Source organism: Chelonia mydas, chromosome 1, assembly GCF_015237465.2.
Source record: "Chelonia mydas isolate rCheMyd1 chromosome 1, rCheMyd1.pri.v2, whole genome shotgun sequence".
Lineage (NCBI taxonomy): Eukaryota > Metazoa > Chordata > Testudines > Cheloniidae > Chelonia > Chelonia mydas.
This window is the reverse complement of record NC_057849.1, coordinates 23,454,829-23,475,607: the sequence shown is the minus strand read 5'-3', so window position 1 is coordinate 23,475,607 and position 20,779 is coordinate 23,454,829. Positions and strand designations below refer to the sequence as shown.

The 20,779-nt window shown below is 41.3% G+C and overlaps 1 protein-coding gene across 2 annotated transcripts in view; it reads right to left on the bottom strand.

Moving 5' to 3' along the window:
- The window catches only part of TMEM135 (transmembrane protein 135), a 371,662-nt gene that overhangs the window by 197,177 nt on the left and 153,706 nt on the right, over positions 1-20,779 (bottom strand). The window contains exon 5 of one of the 2 annotated variants that reach the window (XM_007068579.4): positions 6,557-6,622. The exons of the other annotated variant lie outside the window; for it this stretch is intronic. Coding sequence (XP_007068641.1) covers positions 6,557-6,622 — 66 coding nt within the window. The remainder of the gene's footprint in view (positions 1-6,556; positions 6,623-20,779) is intronic. 2 annotated transcript variants of the gene reach the window in all.

Sequence of the window (20,779 nt, the reverse complement as noted above, 5' to 3'; positions counted from 1 at the left end):
AGTACTTTTACTTATTATACTAGTAACTGGCTTAGTCCGTAAATATCACATACAGTAGAATTAGTGTTCTGCATTTTCAGTTTTTACTGATTTTCATTAATTACCAGTTTTTTTAATTAAAGCAGTTCCATTTTTACTGATTTACACCCATTTATCAACTCACTCAATATTTTTTTCAGGTACTTATTTTTGTTAACATTAATGCTTTATGTCGTTATTGTGTCCTGCAGGTCTGAGACTGAAGCAGCTCCACAGTGTAAAAAAACAGAACACACACAGTGGAGGTCGGAAAATCAACCAATGTTGATGAGCTATGATTGACTCACAAAGAGAGGCTGCCCACCTATTTCTTTGTGTCTGTTTAGTGGGGCGCTGAATTTATACAATCAAGTATAGACAGATCAGGTAAAAAAGTAAACCTGGGGCAAAAACACAAATCTGTGTCTGAATACCAAGAATAAAATCAGTGCTTAGAAATTTTCAAGAAAAGTAAAGACAGAAGTGAAGAGAATTCATTGTGGTGCAGTTCTTGCAGCACTGAGGTCAGTGTTCGTGCTGACAGAATAAAGGAGCATGTAGAAAGCAAGCAACACAAGAAACTTAAAGAAGAAAGTGAGCTTTTGGATAAACAGTCAATATCAGGAACATTCACCAGGGCTTTAATGAAAAAAAGGACACAGCATGATTGTGTCAATGAATTTGTGTTCACTCTTTGTTTCACTGGACAACCACTGTTAACTGCAGAGGGGCGTATTGGTGACTTTGTGTAACAATACCGTCCAGCAGCAAAAACGCTTCCTAATGCTCGTTTGCGTAAGCGTCTGAAAGAAAATGATAATGCTTTACTATCTAAACTGATGCAACTAATTGTCTCATCTGATTTTTGACAAATCTCCTAATGCTTTGGAATATCCCGATTCTTGGCCTTTTGTTTTTGTTTTTTTATTTCAAAGCAAGTAAACTCACATTATTTTGTGCTGATGTGACAGTCATCCTGTCTGCTGACTGACACTTTCTCGACACAGCAATAATTGACATGTTTGAGATGTACCAACTAATTTGGAAAAATGTGGCCACAACTAACAAAGATTCTGTTTCCTACCTGGCTAAGTTCACATGGGAAATTAAAATCAATCACAAACTGGAGCTGCTATGTATTACCTGTCTTGTTCATCTGATTAACATTGAGCTGTCAGCAGCTACTGCTACAGAAGAAATGAAAGATGTGAAACTCTGCATCATTGGATTCCGGGCCATTTTGTGAACAAGTTGAAGGCTTTGATTTGCACAGTGAGAGATGATTGCAGAGCCAACTGCAGATCAGTTACCTCAAATGTGGCACATCAGTGGATGAGCTTGTACTTCGTTGCCTGTCATGTAAACAAAACGTGGAATGGGCTAATGTGTCTCCTAGATCATCCTGAGTTTGCTGGTTCTAAAGAAGAAACTCAGAAGAGACTAGTAAATAACCAAAATGACTGCCAGATTCTGCGCACTAAGGAAATGTTCATTGTTGAAAAACTTAGAATCACTGCGTGACACACAGAAAACACTGGAGTTTTCTTCGACTACTGCCAATACGTTTGCCAATACAGCCTTTACCTTATCCTGACGACCAAAATCTCAGCTAAATTGAGCACAAAAGCTGCAGGACAAACATATGACGAGAAAACCCAACTGTTCTGGAAATCCAATGAACCAAGAAAGCATTCAAAATCTTCGTACAATGCTCAGCAAGAAATGGAAGACGACTGTGGCCCATAATCTGAACCCTGAAGTGTTTGGTGTCGAAGATTCTTTATGGAATGTCATCCAGGTGTTGCACCCCTTCCTCAAGGTGAATTTTACAGCAACCGTTATCCCAGAATATTTCAACCATTTGCCACTAAAAATGAAATTTCAAATCTGAAAGAGGAATTTACTACTTACATGAACATACCTAACCCTGACCATGTGAAACTGGATGTGGTTTTTGGAACAATCATCAAGACACACATCCCAACTTCAGCAAAATAGCACAGCAAGCCTTGAGCATACCCTCTGGATTTATTCATGGAGAGCATTTATTTTCAAAGTTGGACTACCTCCAAGACAGCAAGAGGCTCAACATGAGCGAGGATACTTTGAAGAAAATTATGCGAGTGTACACAAACCAGGATTTCTGGAAAAACTACTAGCTCAGAGAGACAAAAAATACCTTTGTACCTAAAAAACAGTTTCAATTATACCAGAGGTGGGCAAACTACGGCCCACGGGACCCTTCTGCCCGGCCCCTGAGCTCCTGCCCCGGGAGGCTGTCCCCCGGCCCCTCCACTGCTGTCCCCCCTCGCTCTGCTGCCAGCGCAATGCTCTGGGCTGCGGGGCTGTGAGCTCCTGGGGCAGTGCAGCTGCAGAGCCTGGCCTGACCCGGTGCTCTGTGCTGTGTGGTGGCGGCGGCAGCATGGCCAGGCAGCGCGGCTGTAGCACTGCCAGCCACCGGTGCTCCAGACAGCACGTTAAGGGGGCAGGGAGCAGGATGGAAGGGGTTGGATAGAGGGCAGGGGAGTTCGGGGTGGTGGTCAGAGGGCGGGGGTGTGGATAGGAGTAGGGACGGGAACAGGGGATTGAATGGAGGCAGGGGTCCTGGGGGGGCAGTCAAGAAGGAGGGGTAGTTGGATGGGGCGGGGTCCCGGAGGGGCAGTCAGGAATGAGAGGAGAGGTTGGATGTGGCGTCGGGGGGGCAGTTAGGGGCAAGGGGTCCGGGGGTGGTCAGGGAGAAGGGGTGGTTGGATGGGGCAGGGGTCCCAGAGGGGCAGTCAGGAATGAGAGGAGGGGATGGATTGGTCTGCAGGGGGCAGTTAGGGATGGGGGTCCGGGGGCAGTCAGGGAGTGTGGATGGGGCAGGAGTCCGCGGGAGAAGGGGGGGCGAATAGGAGGTGGGGGCCGGGCCACAACCCCCTCCCCTGCCCATGTGAAAAATGTACTGAACATTTGTTGAAAATGTAGCTACTTTGTAAGATAGCAATTGACCTTCATTTGCATGTCATTTAAAAGTATCCTCTCATATATGCATTTTCCAGACGTGGTCCATTGGTCTGTTTTCATTATTTGGCAGCAAACAATCTAGCAGCTGCATATTGCCCTAAGATTTTACAGGTTTCTATTTAAGTTTGTCTTGTCCATTCTATCCTCTTCTTTTCTCCCTCTGAATCCCAATTTCTCAAAAAAATGTACTACCAGCTATCAGTACTGCATAATCAAAAGGAAAATATTTAAATTGTATTGTTTAATATTATTTGACTTCAGTGAATAGGCAGTCTCTGAACTTCAAAATGAACCGGGCTGTAATATTGTTTGGCTCACTTCTGGAAGCTGGTTATATTGCGTAATACATAAGACTTTGCGTAAAATTTTCAAAGGTGCCTAAGTCTCACTGACTTTCAAGGCGACTACAGAATAAAAAAATTAAAGCACCTAAATGACTTAGAAGCCCAAATCCCATTTTCAAAAGTGACTTAGGCCCAGATTCTCACTTAACTCCCACTGAAGTCATTAGGAGTTAGGTACCTAAATACCTTTGTGTATCTGGGCCTTAAAAGCATAAATCCTATTGACTTTCAATGAAACTTAGATAATGCAAATCACATCTTTCCTTGTTTATTTCTGGGGTTTGCACCAGTGCTGCTAATCAGTTGCTGATGACTAACTGATGAATTCAAAGTATAGGCAAAGCCCAGCAGCCAAGTGGAAGTGCAACTAAAGCTTCAAGCTGGAAATGTCTGAAGATTTCCCACAAAAATAAGTGTATAGAAAATCCTCAATGTAACTGGTCACCTGAAGCTCAATTTTCACTCACTCAATTAATGCTCACCCTTAAAACTATTGGGCACATTCATACTTAAATTATATGTTCCCTGTCTCTAGTCTTTGACATGGTGGTTTTATTCATCCATCAAATAAAGGAGGATCAAGCAAAGTCACACAGATAAGAGGAAGCACAGTGGCAATTCACATATATTTGCCTGCATTGATTAGGGCTGAGATTTAATTTCCCTCACAAAATCAGGCATATCAGAGGTTTTCTCCACCAAGAAAGAGACACAGGCAACTCGGAATCTAGGCAATTTCAAAAACTGTGTTTAAAGCATTTTAAGGTACTATATCTGCCTAAATTCCCAAAGCCAGTATTTGAGGGTTCAGAATCACATTCTTTTTTTTATTTACAAATATGTTTCTCTTTCCAGTTTTGTGAAAGACAGTCACAAACAACAGAGGAAACAGGGAAAATGGCTTTTCACAAAAGGGCTGTCAACAGCTCTAAGTAAACTGGAAAAAAATGTTTTTCCTCTAATCTTAGTTATAGTCAACTTAGGTATTACAAGTGACAATAATAGATCAAACATTTTTAGTGTGATATATAAATTGACAGTATGGCTATTCAATTCACAGTCCCTGTCCTAGCATAAATGTCTATGAGACATCAATGCTTTGGAGAGTCTGATAATAGAAGAAGAAGTTGCTGGGAAATTGGGAAGCAGGAACAATTTCAATTCAAACAGAAGGATACTAAAACCACATAGGAACAATAATCTTATTCATAAAGCACAGAATAAGCAGATAGTTCAAGAAAAACAAACATTCAGAACTGGAAGAGCAGCAAAAGCCAAATACCCATCAATACAGACTTCCTGGCTGCCCACTGTAATGCCTGAACTACTAGTTTTCCGTGGAGTAATTTTAGGAGAAGGTAAATGGCTCAAAAGATTTCCTGCTCTACATTGGTCTGTGATCTGTGAATGTAACATTGCAATAGGACTTTTTTTTAAGAATCAACAAGATAAAAATAGTAGTATCAGAGGAAGTGGTTTAGGACTGACATTCGTATTACCACCGTAATGCTCATAAAAAGATATAATTGTTTGTATTAGTCCACTTTATAAAACTGCAAGATTTAGTTAATAACTCTTTAAAAAGCAACATGAATTCTCCACAATCCACATGGATCATTTCAAGCAAACCACATTTCTACTTTACTCGTATTAGTGCAACATTCGTTCTACCACATATAACTAATTAAGCCCGAATGAACACTCTAGTGTACTGCGCTCTGTGCTATCACAAAAAACACCCAGAGATCATCTCTCTCAAGACACCCTCTTCGAAGAGGTGGAGAGAAGTTGGAAGTGTTGCATATATTCCATACATAGCATCCTGCTGGAGAGCGCATCATATCTCTTAGGGTATATCTGCACTTCAAGATGGAGGTATACTTTCCAGATCAAGGAGGCATACCCGCATTACCTCTGATTGAGCTAGTGTGCTAAAAATAGAAGTGTAGCTGTGGTAGCGTGAGGGGCTAGCTGCCCTGAGTACAATCTCATCTGAGATGCTAGGTATACACTTGGGCAGCTAGCCCCGCCCCTTGCACATGCTGCTACAGCTACACTTCTACTTTTAGCACATAAACTTGACCAGCGGTAGCCCAGATATGTCTCCTTGAGCTGGAAATTACCCCTCTATCCTGAACTGTAGACACACCCATGACTAATTGTGGAGAAGGGTGAAGGGCAGTATAGAAAAAGCATAAAGGACCCCATGTTCAGAACAGTTAAACCTACGATCAAAGAAAAGCTATGGCAAAATAGGATCTCAAGATAAAGAAACTGGGCCAGGGAAACAGAAACCTTTGTTCCGATCCACAGGTACTCTACTCCACTTAAATGGGGAGAAATTAAGCTAATTTCAATAGCACAGAAAGAGAATATATGCTATAATATGATTGGCAATGTACTGCAAGAGCTGGGTCAACTAGACAAACATTTTGCATTTAAAATCAACACATAACATGATGAAATCAGACAGCCATAACAATACACTTGAGTTTTCTAGAGTAATGACCCAAAATACTACAACTCACAATAGTTTCAAGATGTAGTTTGGATCATTACTGAAAAATACCATAACTGAGTATAGTATTTTCCATGGAACTGAGAGTTACTTAATCAGCAGAATGCAAATAATAGTGTCTCCATGTATGTCAACCCAAAGGACAAACAAAAAAACCATCCCATACAGACACAAGCAGATATGAACAATATACTTTACATGTTCAAAGTACTTCACAATCATTAACTAATTAACCCTCATAATATTCCTGTGACGTAGGAAAGAAACAAAGACAAAAAGATGAAGTGGTTTGCCCGTAGCCACCCATTCGCAGAATCAGGAACTTCTAAAACCCAAACTCATGTTAATTTCTCAGGACCCTGTTCCCTCCTCAGAACGTTCAGCAGAGAATCATCAGGGCTAGAAGTATCCTCCAGTGAGTCACCTAGATTACAGCGCTGCATCATGATTCAATGTAAAATGAAATATAAAGAACATGCCTTTCCCCAAGGCACAGCATCTGGGCTCTCTACTCATTTGCAACAAACCGTAAAAGCAGACAGACATATTATCCATAAGACTATCAACTCTTTAGTTATCTGAATATATATCCTAAGAATTTACAAAATATTAAATTAAAAATAAATAAAACTTTACACCATATATGCAAAAACCAGACATTCAATCTTACTTCTCCATGCCTTAAAGGTGTAATGGCTCCTCTTGCTACTCCCATTCGAAAAAGGGTTTCCGTGGCCTGTGTATAAAAATAAAAAAACTGTTATTTTGAAAAGACAATACAGTAATGATGACTATTATTTTTCAGCTATTACACTTATAACTAAAATGTAAGTCAAGTTTATTAACTGTTTTACTACTCAGCATTTAAATAAGAATATTCAGAAAAAAATCCTACATGGTAACCTTCTTTCAAGGGCTATCAAGCAAAAGAAACACTCCGGAACAAATCTTTAGGCTGAAATCTCTGCATATGTGCCATTTTATTTATGTCATCAGGGTTTTCAAAGTTTCTGTTTTAGTAATATGAATGTAAAGTAATGAAGAAGCTTTGAAGGCCACACCATGTGATGAAACCCTGTCCTTTATAGTATCTGAGCTCTTATTAGCTGGCTATGTATCTTACCAGGGATTCCTTGGTAGAACTGACATCACAAAATGGGGACTTATAGTAGAGAAGCCAAGAAGCACAACTTTGGGGCAAAGAAATGGTTACTCACCCTGTGCAGTAACTGTGGTTCTTTGAGATGTGTCCTCATATGGGTGCTCCATTCGAGATACACTAGTGCCCCCCGTGCCCTTGGTCAGAGATTTCTCAAAGCAGTGTCCATTCATCCTGCACATGTGTGTTAATCTTGTTCCCTGTCTCATTGTCATATAGTGCTACATGGTCGAACTGCCCCCTGTTCTTTTTTTACCATAAAGCCTCATGGCAGAAAACTCTGAAGCAGAGAGGAAAGAGGGCAGGTAGTTGAGCACCCATAGAGACACACATCCCGAAGAACCATAGCTACTGCACAGAGTGAGTAACCATTTCTTCTTCCTCGAGTAGTGTCCTTATAGGTGCTTCACTCTAGGTGACTACTGAGAGGTACCCATTAAGATGGAGGGGGCTTCAGACTTCAATCCAGTACGGCAGAAAGTATAGCTGTGCTGCACACTGTATCAGAGGTGGACTTGTGAGTTAATGCATAATATTCAAAGAATGTATGTACAGAAGCCCATGTAGTGGCTTTACAGATTTTGATGATCAGTATGTTTTTGAGGAAGGCCGTGAAAGTGGCAACAGACCTTACAGAATGGATGTATGTGAGTAAGGGTAGCTCATTGTTATGAGACTGGTAACAGGAGTTAATGCAGTCTGAAATGTGTAAGTCTCTGGTTCGAGATTACCGACCCCTTTGATCTGTCTGCTATCGAGACGAATAACGTGTTGACCTTTCTGAAGGGTTTCGTTCTGTCTAGATAGAAGGCCAGAGCTCTCCTGACATTCAGGATATGCAGCAGTGCATCCTAGGGATTCAGATGTGATTTCGGATAGGAGATAGGTAAGTGAATGGGCTGACTGAGATGGAATTCAGAAGAGAACTTAGGTAAGAACTTGGGGTGAGGTCACAGCCTGACCTTGTATTTAAAAAAAACTGTGGGGGGGGAGGAGGGGAGCGTATGCCATCAGGGTCCCTGTTTCACCAACCCCTTGCACCGACATGATGGCTGCCAGCAATACTTTCTTCATTGATAATGGAGCAATTAGCAAGTAGCCAGAGGTTTTACGGGTAGTCTTGTGAGGCATTTAAGGACCAGGTTGAGGTCCTACCTGGGGAAGGACATTGGACCACTGGATAGAGGTTCCCCGACCCTCTGAGGAACCTTGCTGGTGTTGGGTTGGGTAAAGATGGAATAGCCCTCTATTGGGGGTTGAAAAGCTCTAGTGCGGGAATTAAAGCCAGGTGGATGGCAGACCGGAGGTTTTCAGAGGCAAGGTGTAATCTAGTATATCTGGAAGCGATGCGGTCATCGGTGAAAGTGGTCTGTGATCAACTGCCATTTTGAGAATAGGTGTAGCAAGTAGACTGTTTCCTGCTGTGTAATAGCACTCTTTTTATATCCTCTGAGCAGGTTATCTCCATTACCGTGAGCCATCGACTAACCAGGCTTTGAGACAAAACATCGCAAGATTGGGATGAAAAATCTTCCTGCACTCTTGGGACAGGCGATAGGGAGCAGTGCAGAGAGTGATCTGTGGGCATACAGACAGCTGTATCAAATAAGGATACTACGTTTGCCTGCAACAGGTCAGATCTATTAAGATGACTCTGGATCTGTCCTTCTTTATTTTGAGCATAACTTTGGCTATTCAGGGTGTCGGTGGGAAAGTATTAGTAGGGCTGACGACCACTAAAGGTGACAAGCGTCCCCTAAGGATTGGTGATACAGAAGTGGATGCATTTCTTGTTTGCCTCCGCGGCAAACAAATCTATCTACGGGGTATATTGGTGAAATATATGATGTAATATGTTGGTATCTATTTCCCACTCGGGGTCTTGAAAGAAATGTATGCTGAGCATGACCGCAGTCACATTCTGAATGTACGGGAGATAGGCAGCTGTGATAGTAACGTGATTCTGTATGTACCACTTCCAGAATCTGATGGCCTCAGTACAAAGGGAAGGGGATCTCGCTTGTCCCTGGCTGTTGATGTAAAACATTAATGATATATCGTCAGTCATTATATGTATGTGTTTGTCCTTGATTAGTGATAGGAATTGGAGACAGGTGTATCTGATACGCTGAGCTCCAGGAGATTGATATGTAGCATGGTCTCTGGCAACATCCACTTGCCTTAGATCGTACAAGTGTCTAGATGTCCCACCTTAGTGTCCCACCTTAGCAGAGAGGCATTCATCATTGCAATGACCATTGGGGGAGAAATGTGAATGGAACTCCTGTGCACAGGTTGTGACAGTCCTGCCACCAGCTGAGGGACTGTTTCACGAAGACAGGTATGGAAAGAAGCATATCTAGACTGTGTCTAGTGGGTGAAAAAATAGTTCTGAACCATCTTTGGAGGCAGTGCATTCGAAGTCTGGCATGTTCCGTCATGAAGGTGGTGGCCGCTATGTGCCCTAGTAATTGAATGCAGTTCCTGACTGTGGTTTGTGGGCTGAGCTGAACCATGTTTGCTATGTAGAAATGAGCCACAAACCTGTGCCAAGGAAGGTAGGCTCTCTCTGTGATTGAACTGAGATGTGTCCCTATAAACTCTAGGGTCTGTACTAGGGTCAAGATGGATTTTTGTATGTTGAGTCGCAGGCCCAATTGGCGGAAGAGGTCTGTGGCCTTGGAAGTTGCCTGAGACGTCAGCTCCAGGGAGCAGCCTTTTAGCAACCAATCATCCAGGTAAGGGAATACTAAAATACCTTTTCTGCAGAGCTGTCCTGCGACACCAACATGACCTTCGAAAAGACCCTCAGAATGGATGATAGACCAAAGGGGAGTACACGATATTGGAAGTGGTCCAAGCCAACAATAAAATGGACGAATCATTTGTGGGATGGGTGGACAGTGATGTGGAAATACCCATCTTCAAGGTCAGGGGCTGAAAACCAATTTTCTTGCTCTAGTGAGCGAATTAAAGCTGTGAGTCACAATTTTGAATTTCTGCACATTTACATAGGCACTGTGTAGTCTCAGATCTAGGATGGCTCTCCAATCTCCACTTTTTTTGGTATCAGGAAGTAACCTGAATAAAACCCCTTCCCTCCTGGCTGCATGGGGACTAGTTCTATAACTCCCAAGTGCAAGAGAACGCCTATTTCTTGATGAAGCATGCTCTCATGGGAGGGGTCCCTGAAGCGGGACGAGGAAAGGAGGTTCATTGGTGGAAGTGAAGTAAAGTGTAACCTGTGGAGACGATCTCCAAGACCCACTTGTCCGTAGTGATCAACTCCCAGGCTCATTTGTAGTGTGAAGGTGGTTGCCGGTGGAATGAAGGCTGGTGAATTGGTGCAATGGAAGAGGATGAGGACCAACACATCAAAATTGCTGCTTGGAGGTAGACAGGTGCGAGGCGGGAGGCTGAGAAGTGGATGATTTCCTTCTCTGAAACCTCTGTCTTCTTTGGTATGGCTCATATGCCCTCTGGGAGAGAAGGAATTGGATGGGGTGAGACTCTGGGGTATCTGAGATTTGCTTAGCTTGTCTTGAATGTAGGGGTGTAAATGCGAAGAGAATGCAAAGTTGCTCTAGAATCCTTCAGTGTTCGTAGAGACTCAGGTGTAGTATCTGCGAACAACTTAGACCCATCAAAAGAAAGATCCTTAACTGTGGTCTGAACCTCCTTAGTGAAATTGGAGAGCTGGAACAAGGAGTCTCTTCCTATTACCATCACTATGGTGATCGAATGAGCGGCGATGTCACCAGCATCAAGGGAGGCTTGCAAGGTTGTCCTGGCCAGCAGTTGGCCCTCCACAACAATGGCTTGAAACTGCTCCCTGTGTTCCACCAGTAGGTAGTCAATGAAGGAGGCTAATCTGAAGTAGCTGACATGGTTATACCTTGCCATCAAAGCCTGATAATTGGCAGTGCTAAACTGGACGAATGCCGAAGAGTAGGGCTTTCTTCCTAGTAGATCAAAGCGCTTGTGGTCTTTATCACGTTCATTCACTGCATCCACTACCAAGGAACTAGGTGAGGGATGGAAAAATAAAAACTGAGTCCTTTGCTGGGATGTAGCACTCCTTGTCTGCTCTTATCCATGTCAGTGGAATAGAAGCTGGAGTGTGCCAAATTATCTTTGCTGGATCTAAAAGAGCATCATTGACAGGTAAGGCCATATGGGCTGATAAAAGTAAGTGAAGGATATCGAGCAGCTTATGAGGAGACTCTGTAACCTCCTTGAGTGGAATCCGCAAGGAGTCTGCTACTCTCTTGATTATTTAAAATCATCTGCCAGGGAAGGGGTAGCAGGCATGACTACATCCAGAGATGAAGAGATGTTGACTACAGACGAAACCTCTTCATCAGCTCTAGACTCTTGCTCCTCAAAAGATTCCTCTTGAGGGTCACGTCTCCTGGGGGGAGCAGGTGATGCTGGTTGTTCCTCTCTATGGGTGGTAGCACTGGATGCTCTGGAGAATTGTTGGCAATAAGTTACTCAAGGGTTCCATTACGGCAAAGGAGGAGGCACCGAAGAGTGCTCATATCAGCGAGGTGTTGGTGGTAATTGTGAGCCATGAGCAGTGGCAGCTTCACCAGAAGCCTCTGGGAAGGGACCTCTGAAGGAGTGAGGAGAGCAGCCCTGGACCAATACTTTGTGAAACCGAGGTGAAGTCCTCAACAGAATCTTCTTCCTCAAGTTCACTGAAGAATGGTGGAGCGCCTGGGGAGATCTGAGATGCAATAATTGGTACCTGGCGAACCTCAGGTGATCAGGATGTCCTCAGTACTGAGAGCACATCAGAGCCTAGGAGCGGAGAGTCAGGAGTCTCAGATACAACCAGGTCCTAGGGAACATGGAACTCTTGCAATACCATAAGGGGCACTGGTACCAAGGCTGACGACTATGCCAGAGCAGTCATGGCTGAGGGCGCTGACGATACCGCAATCTTTAGGTACTCGGAGGATGGCGTGGCTGTTGACGGTGAGAAAGGTCTCATGCGCTTTGAGGGAGGCATAGTCGGAGCCCGAGTGGGCTTCTTTGCTACCAAGGCTTCCTGCTGCCTCGATCTGGTGAAAGTACCAAGAGTCTCTCCAGGGCCATAGCCTTGCCACCTTGTGGTCTATCTGTGCCCTGGGTATTAGAGGAACTGGGCGTCTCATCGATACCTGATTGGAGAGCCAGTGGTGCCAGGGTAGCTGAGGGAACTGATGACCTCTGCTTTTTAGTGGTAGAATCTCTACCTGGCGAACTTGGGGCACATTCTTTCGAGGCCTTGTGAGAGGAGTCCTGTACTCTAACTGGGGTTCTCAGTCAACTTGCTTGGGGATCGAGGTACAGGGGGGCCCCTTGGCCTGGATCTGAGGCCAGACGTAGAAAGCTCTCCATCATAAGGAGGTGAAGCTTTGTTTCTCTATTTTTCCTGGCTCTTGATTTTAATGCCAGACAAAAAATTACACTTTTGTACAACGTGAGACTCCCCAAGGCAGCAGATACCGCAGGAATGTCTGTTGCTGACCAGGATCACTTCCCAGCATGACAAACAGTGCTTGAAGCCAGGAGAACCAGTCATCACCTCTCAGACAGAATAATGTCAAACTATCTGAAGTCTATCTAAACAGTATGTAGAAAAGTAAAAGAAAAAGTGTCTCATATAAAAGCAACTACTGATTATAGAAAAAACTAACACTAATGCTAACTATGAGTAAAGAGAATTAGAGTTGAGATCTCAAAAGAACGACTGCTAGAGCTCTGTCTCAGGCTGAGGCAGTTGGGAAAGAACTAGGGGAGGTTCATCTGTGCAGCATTATATGACAATGGGGGGGGCACAAGACTGATTAACATGCATGCACAGGTCAAACGGACATTGCTATGAGAAATCCCTGATGAAGGGAACAGGGGGTGCTACTGCACTTAGAGTGGAGCACCCATAGGGATACTACTAGAAGAAAAATCTTTTTTTTAAGATTAGTTTTTATTTGTTTGTGATGATTATCTCCTCCTTTTCCTGGTTAGTAGGGACAATTAACACATATCTGAAATAACTGGAGCTTACTGACTTTTCAGAAAGTGAATGAACTGCATGACGTTGCCTATGCACCTTATTAGAAGAGGAAAATCATGCAAGTGAAACATCTGTGGGAAAGTGTTTAGCGCTGGTAAATATTTCTAATGCCTGTGGGCTGTTGGCTTTTGTAGAAAGAAAAGAAACTGGAAGCATCTCACCCATGTGACAAGTCCTTACACTTATATCTGGGATGTGATCAGATATGAGAATAAATTTACTCCTTACAAATGTAGACTCACACTTCATCATCATCTATAATTTATTTGTTCTGAAATGAAGTAGTCTGCCTTTCATATAATTTAGGGTAGTGGGCTTTTATTTAAACTGTCTATAACGAATGTAGGCTTTTCAATAGAAAATGGGTCTGTTCATGAACATAAAAAGTCAATGTTTAAGGGTAGACGAGAGAGAGAGAAAGTTTAGCAAGCTACAGTTTAGAAGATAAAAACACGGACAAACTATAAAATATATTCAGAACATGAAAAGTAATTAAGCAAAAATAGTTAGTATCTCAGCTATATTTATTTCTAATTTGGTGACTTTAGATAGTAATGCACAGTGATTGATACAGTAAGTAGCTCAATGCTGAAAGGACTACCAGATTTGCTGTTTTCTTACTGTTTTGTTTCAGGATATCCACTACACAAATTCAAGTAAACAGTATCTCATAAGTTTGATGTACTTTTTTACATGGCATATATTCAGAATAACCTACTGTTCCTCTTACAAATATATATATACACAATATACATGTTTATTTTCATTTTATTTAAAGAAGCAGAAGTAGATCTATGGAAGAGCTTTCAATTTTGTTGTACTGTCTTTTCTCTTTGTAAAGGAATGCAGCAGCTCCAGAACATTGGACTTCAGAATTGATTAGCTCATTTCCACCCACAGCAATCCATAGCAAATCCAAAATCTTCTTCATCCTCTTCAAGAATAAAGGGGTGAGAGAACCCCACACAACCTTTTGTATGCCTCAGAATTGGTTTCTTTCATCAGCTCTTCCCACCAACATTTTTAAGGATGTTTCTGTCAAATAGAGCATTCTGTCAATACAGCTAAGCTTCCTTTGTTTCTATTGAAAACCACTGGTGTGTGCGACTTCCCTTTCACCTCTGCTCGTATGAGCTCTCTTTTAATATACTTGTACTCGCACAGCTAACACCAGATGCAAAGCCATGCAGAAACAAGGGGCAAATTCACAGCATTTGCAAATCTGGCACCATAGATTTGTTGATAGGAGCACCACTCTTCATGTGCGGAGTGTCACTAAGAAGATTAACGCTACCATCATAGTTTCCGACCCAGATGGGGGTGGGGGAAATGAGGCCACCTATAGCTATTCACTATACGATGACATGGTCACTGAGATAATGATAGGGTTTTTTGCAATGTAAAACCCAAATAAGGCAATAAAAAGCTGTGTATTTAAAAGGGTAACAATTAGACACAAGACAAAGATTGATAGATGTTTGAGGGTAAGGAGGTAGGTGTTCACACAATCTATTGATTTTGTTAAATTAAAGTTAGTATCTCACCCATTCAGTCATAGCTATGTAACAACTGTGTTTGGAGATTCTACAACAGTGGTCCCCAAACTTTTTACCTCACCGGCCCCCCTCAGTCCTGTCCCTCTCTACCCTCCCCTCCACAGTGCCAGGAGGGGGCCCGCAGCTCCGGGAAGGGGGGACGCAGACAGGGGTAAGAGGGCAGAGACTCGGGCCACAACTGGGGGTGGAATTGGGAGCAGAGCCTTGGCCAGGAGCCAGGACCGGCAGCCGGGGCCAGGGCCAGGAGCAGATGTGGGTGGCACTCCCTTGGGGGCGGGCCTGCACCCAGCCGGGCCCCACTCCCCAAAAAAGTTCCTCCATGCCCCCCTAGTTTCGGGACCTCTGTTCTATAATAACTGGGTGTCTTAAATGAAAGGAAATAAACATTTCAAAACAAACCTTTCACTTCTCATAAAGTGATTTCATAATTCTTTACAAATTTTAAATATCACCTCACTGACTCAGCAAAGCAGAAGACAGAATTTATCAGGATACTGAAGTTACCATGCATCAACAAGAAAGACTATCTCATACATTTTAAATGAAAAGTTATGGCTAAAAAAACTGGGAATGAAATGAGACATCCTAACACTTCAAATCCTTTAAAATGTATTTTCAAATATAGTATTGGCTGATAGAATCTTATTAAGGTTGCCCAACACTTCCATTATAAGACCTTGTTTTCAGTTGCCTATAATGTTGCCAAAGTTTAAACATTTGGACTTACAGTTTCCATGAAATGTGTCTTCCTGAGGCTGCTTTTTTACATTTATTTATTTTATTTTAAATGTCAGCAACAACTGTTCAGCTGCTTCCAAGAACGATGTTAAGGAAAAATGTGTCTTTTCCATGTTAAAAAATTCTGGCAACTTTTTCTTTCAGAAACTCTAGCATCCCCACTCTTTGGAACAGGGACTTGAAATTTGGCAGGGGTAGCCTTTTTTCTTTTTCTTTTAAATAAAAAAATGTGACTTTTGCCATTCTCCTGAAAAATCTCAGTTCACATATGCTTAGTAGAGACTTGATAGAGCTTCGCTGCTTAAGTTCCCAAATATTCCATCTGCACACAGGGCATACTCCAGGACAGCTCTGAGCAGAGCTTTCCCTTCCAATTGCAGTTCCTGGTTGCTCCAGGACATGCCAGGACCAGGCACCAGAACTTAGAGCAGGGAGCTTGTCTCTCCTGTGCTCTCAATGATTCATTACTGCTGACACGCAGGCGGGAAGCTGTTTGAATAGTTTGCAGAAGGGACAAAAGTCTGGAAGGGAGAAGAGACTGGGATGGGAGCAGTGGGGGAATTGGGATTGGGAGTTGCAGGGGAGACTAGGAATGGCTAAGCAAGGAGTTGGTAAGGGGAACTGAGATTAAGAGTTATAACGGAGAGACCAAGGCTGGAAGGCATGGGGACTAGGAATTGTAGTGGTCACTGGGACTGGCTGGCCAAAGAGACTGGGAATGCACTACATAAAGAAAATGGGACTCAGATGAAGAGTCAGTGGTAGGGAAGAGACAGGACTGGTTGGAAGGGAAATGGCAGAAGGGATAAAGCCTCAGGAAAAACAGCCAGAAGAGTGCATCCTCTGAAGCATATTCCTTTCTAGAGCCAGTAGTGGAACCCAAGATATTTGAGTCTCACCGTTTTTCTGCTGTGAGCAAATTTCTGTGAAATCCACTGGCAAAGTGTTCCAACTACCGCTTGTGCTGGTCCACACACAAGATAACAACCTACTACTGCTATCTGTTACAAACTCAAGTGGGAAAGGTCAATGCAGTATATCTAAAGGTACCAAACCTGCTAATGAACCATGTGGTTGTCACTATGATGAAACATGATGTAATTTGTTTATTTTCAGTTGGCTTTTTAAAAAACCTAATAAATTACATATCAAAATCTACATTAGAAGAACATTATTAAGGCTGCAAAATCAAGTGCTCAAAAGTTAGGAAACCCTCCTGCTGCATTTCTATTATGATACAGTCTTTAATTACAGGATCACAGTCACATTTCCATAGAACCATTCATCATTCAGTACACAGGGTGGACCTGCTCTGGAGATGAATCGGGGTTGTGTTCTGAAGGTGACTTGTCTATAGGACCCTTGCCTCATTTGCTGCAGAAGTTGGAAGGTCTGTAGTGAATGAGGCAGGAGATGGTAGCAAGAGAAATTATGGTCTCATGCTTAAACCAGGGGAAATGAATTATATTCCTGCCTCTGCCACAGAATTCCTCTATGATGCTCAGCAAGTCACTTAAACCCAGCTTTTCACAGATGGTCACTAATTCTGTGTTCCTCATTTTCTGGGTGCCTGACTTGACTCACTGTCAATGGGAGCTGTGCTTTGAACATATAATGTGCTACATAATGCTATGTATTCTGAAAAATCAGGAAATAGGTGTCTCAATTTGCGCACCCAAAATTATGGATATTTTTACCTTAATTTCTCTAAGCCTCAATTCCCATATGTTCCCACTATCAATATATACCACGGCCTCTTCCATAATACAGGCCACAAAAATTCACCCAGTAATTCCTACAGTGAAGGGAATTATTCCTCCATACTATATAAATGTTCACTGTTGGCATAAGTAATTTGTGACTGAAATACAGCATGTCTTTTAGAAAGGAATATATTTCAGAAAATGTCTCAAAATAAATAAAATATTGATACCAAAAATACTTTTAATAGTTTTTGACAAAGCTGTCAGCAGGTGGACAATAGAAAACTCTTTATTCTTCAATCCTCTATCAATCTATGTTTATAGAAAAGAAAAGTTTTAAGTCACCAAACAATTTTTAAGATCAGGAAAATAAATGCTTATAAATGTCAGGAGCTATAATTTCCTAATTTTTCTGTAATTTCCCCCAAAGAAAAATCTATTACTCCACATAACAGCTTGGAAAATCACAATATACCATAGTTCCTCACACATGTCCAATTTGAGACAGGTAGATCTGTGAGTCGTCAGCACATAGATGGTAGTTGAATTTGTGTTTGCAGATAAGATTACCCAGACATAAAGTATAGAAGGGACAAGAGAAGGGGACCAAAGGCAGAGCTCTATGGAACCCCCACAAAATGTTGGAAAGAAGATGAGGAGGATCTTTTGAAGGACATACTGAAAGAGCAATTAGAAAGGAAGGAGGAGAACCAGGAAAGGAGAGCCACAGAAGCCAAGAAAAGACCAAGGTTTTGAAAAGAAAGAGAAGAGAAGACCACAACCACCGCCATCACAGCAGAAGAGAGAAAGAGGAAGAATGGAAATCTCATGTGCTTTCTGGTATACTCCAGGAGGAAGGAGTAAACACAGAGGCCACATTCAGGTAATAATTTCTTTTATATGTGGGATACGCCATACTGAAACAAATCACTGATCCATATATTACCGGCACTTATCTGCTTCAGAAAAAAATTTTGTAACTATACAATACTATATGATGTGTGAGGTTTCTTTGTGACCTATGCTAGTAATTACTCTGTGGTGAGACTCATACTGATTGATGGCCCCTGTAAATTTTTATCCTAGATAGTATATTTGCAAATGCTGCTCTTACTCATGTGAGTGCTTAATTAATTTTTAATCTTTCCCCCAAATCAGAAGAAAGAGAAAAGGATCAGTCATTATCCTCTAACATTTCAATAGGTTAAACTACTAACCTATGTAGTAATTTTTCCCTAGTTAAAAAAGCTTCTTGGCTTGTCTGCCATTTTAACTAGGAAAAAATGAATTATTGATCAAAAATGTTTGAAGATAGATACTAGTGTATTGTGACTGCAACAACTGAGAACAGATGCATGCTATATTAATATATTAGGATCTTAGCTTACTGGTAGTCAAAAGAAGCACTTTACTAAACACAAAAAATCAGTACAGTCTAATGGTTTAATTAAGAGAGTACATTTTTGCTTAATTCTAAGTTGTTCATTTTACTACAATAACTAATATCAATATTCATACTACAATGTTTTCTGCTACTATGCATTTCCATTAAAAAAAAACCATATTGTTTCAAATGGCAAGACCTAACATGAGGGTGAAACTTGGCTAATCTTAAATCCTTTAAACACAAATAGCACAGAATCCTGGATATATCAAACACTTCATTTTAACAGACGTAAGTACATGATGTTCTTTTTAGCCAAAGAATTCATCAGATAAACAAGAAGTATGCAGAGTGCTGCTCCCCCACAAATGAATCTCTGTCGTTCAACCATGTACCACTTCATAAAACCATTTCTAAAACCTTCAGCATGAGATTTCTGGAGGAAACACTCTGCACTTTAGGCATTATGTCAAGACTTTTTTTCCACATAAAACGATTTTATAATGTCTAGTAGTCTCTCTTGTGCACACTTCAATAACCTCATATGAAGAAATCAATAGCTGATGTATCATCATAAACAAATTAATATATATCCCTATTTTGAATTATAAAAGAAAGACACGCAAATATTATAACTCTTTTTAATCCTGATTTGTAATATTCAACATATTTCTTGCATATTTTCCAATAAAGATTTTTTTTGCATGATCACCAAATTAGATCATATTTTCTACACAGATAACAGAAATTGCCACATTGTTCTTCCAAATTAAACTGAAGTCTTTAATAAATTACCCTGATTTTCTACAGATGAAAAAAAGATGCAAATTATGCCAGGATGTGCAATTGTAACTATGATGTACAATTCATGGTGTTAAAAACACTTCAAGTGGTTTCAGGATAACCAATGAAAACAGGAAGTATTGGAAATGAAACAATGTTTTGTAAGCAATAGTTTTAAGAGAAATAATCAAGTGGAAATACAGTTAAGCCTTTAAAAGTCCCTAGTACTGCTAAAGCTTGGTGTTTAATTAGTTATAGAGCTTTTGGGGGCTGTAAAAAGTTATGAACTGTTTTCATTCAGTTCATTGCCTTAAATACTGAGATGTATGGAGCTTAAGCAGTGGTTTTAGGAATACTGTAAATATACTTCTGTTCAGAGATATGGGTTAGAGAGTTATCTAAAGATTTAAATTATCAGCAGATGGTTTGAATGGCCTCAATGTGAATTAAGCCAAATTAGTAGTTACTGAATCCAGAAGAAAAGTGTATGTTTTTAGAAATGTATGTTCTGTCAGGCCATATCTGATGCAATATGAAAGTGCATCATACTATGTTTTGTTATACCTGTAACATCATGCCAATGAATATGAGAAATGCATCATTTTTCATATAATTTTTCTATCACGTACATCATGAATCTAACCAAAGATGAAAATGAAATGGACAGAAGATGAACGAAAAGTAGCATCCATCAACATGAAAATCTATGAAAATCTGCTTCTAGTTCTAGTCTTTAAAAAAGAAATATGTAAAAAATATGCGGGTAAGGGAAGTTCATAAGGGTTCAGGAATCTTCTGTGGTTTCAATCTACCTTTGAAGGCCTACCCTTGGAGACAGATTTATGAAAGTTATGCACAATGATTTATGGATTTTAATGAAATGTAAGAAAATGAAATTTGTCACTGCACGTGCAGATTACATCCATTTCATTCTCATACCACAAAATATTGTGCCATTCACCCTAAATTGAAAATCTCGGATTCTATAGATATGCCCTGGCCTGTAACATAGGGAAAGCTTTCATCTTTCAAAAACCTCAAAGAACACACAAAATTATATATTATGAAAATGTTTACATACAAATCTGTTTCCTTATGATATAAAATTTTAAATAGGCCATATTTCAAAGTTAATTTCTATTCTTATATGTCCTGGATATGCTACTCCTGAAGGCACTCTGCACCAAAAAATTACAAATTCTGCGCACAATATTTTAAAAGTCTGCAAATTTTATTTATCAAATAAATATGGAGGCTCCAGCATGACAGTGGGGAGCACAGGCCACTAGCTGCACAGAGGTGGGAGATCACTGTGCAGCTGCCTCCCCTTCCCCACAACAGGACACAAACTCAGCAGTGAAGCGGCACCCAAACTTGACACAGCGCAAGGACCGGGCCTGCCCCAGAAACACCCCAGGACCCTGCCTCTCTGTGAGGGCAGGCAGGCTCAGCAAGGCAGGATCCAAGTGTGGAGAGGCTTAGTGTGGGGGGATCCTAGTATGGGTTGAA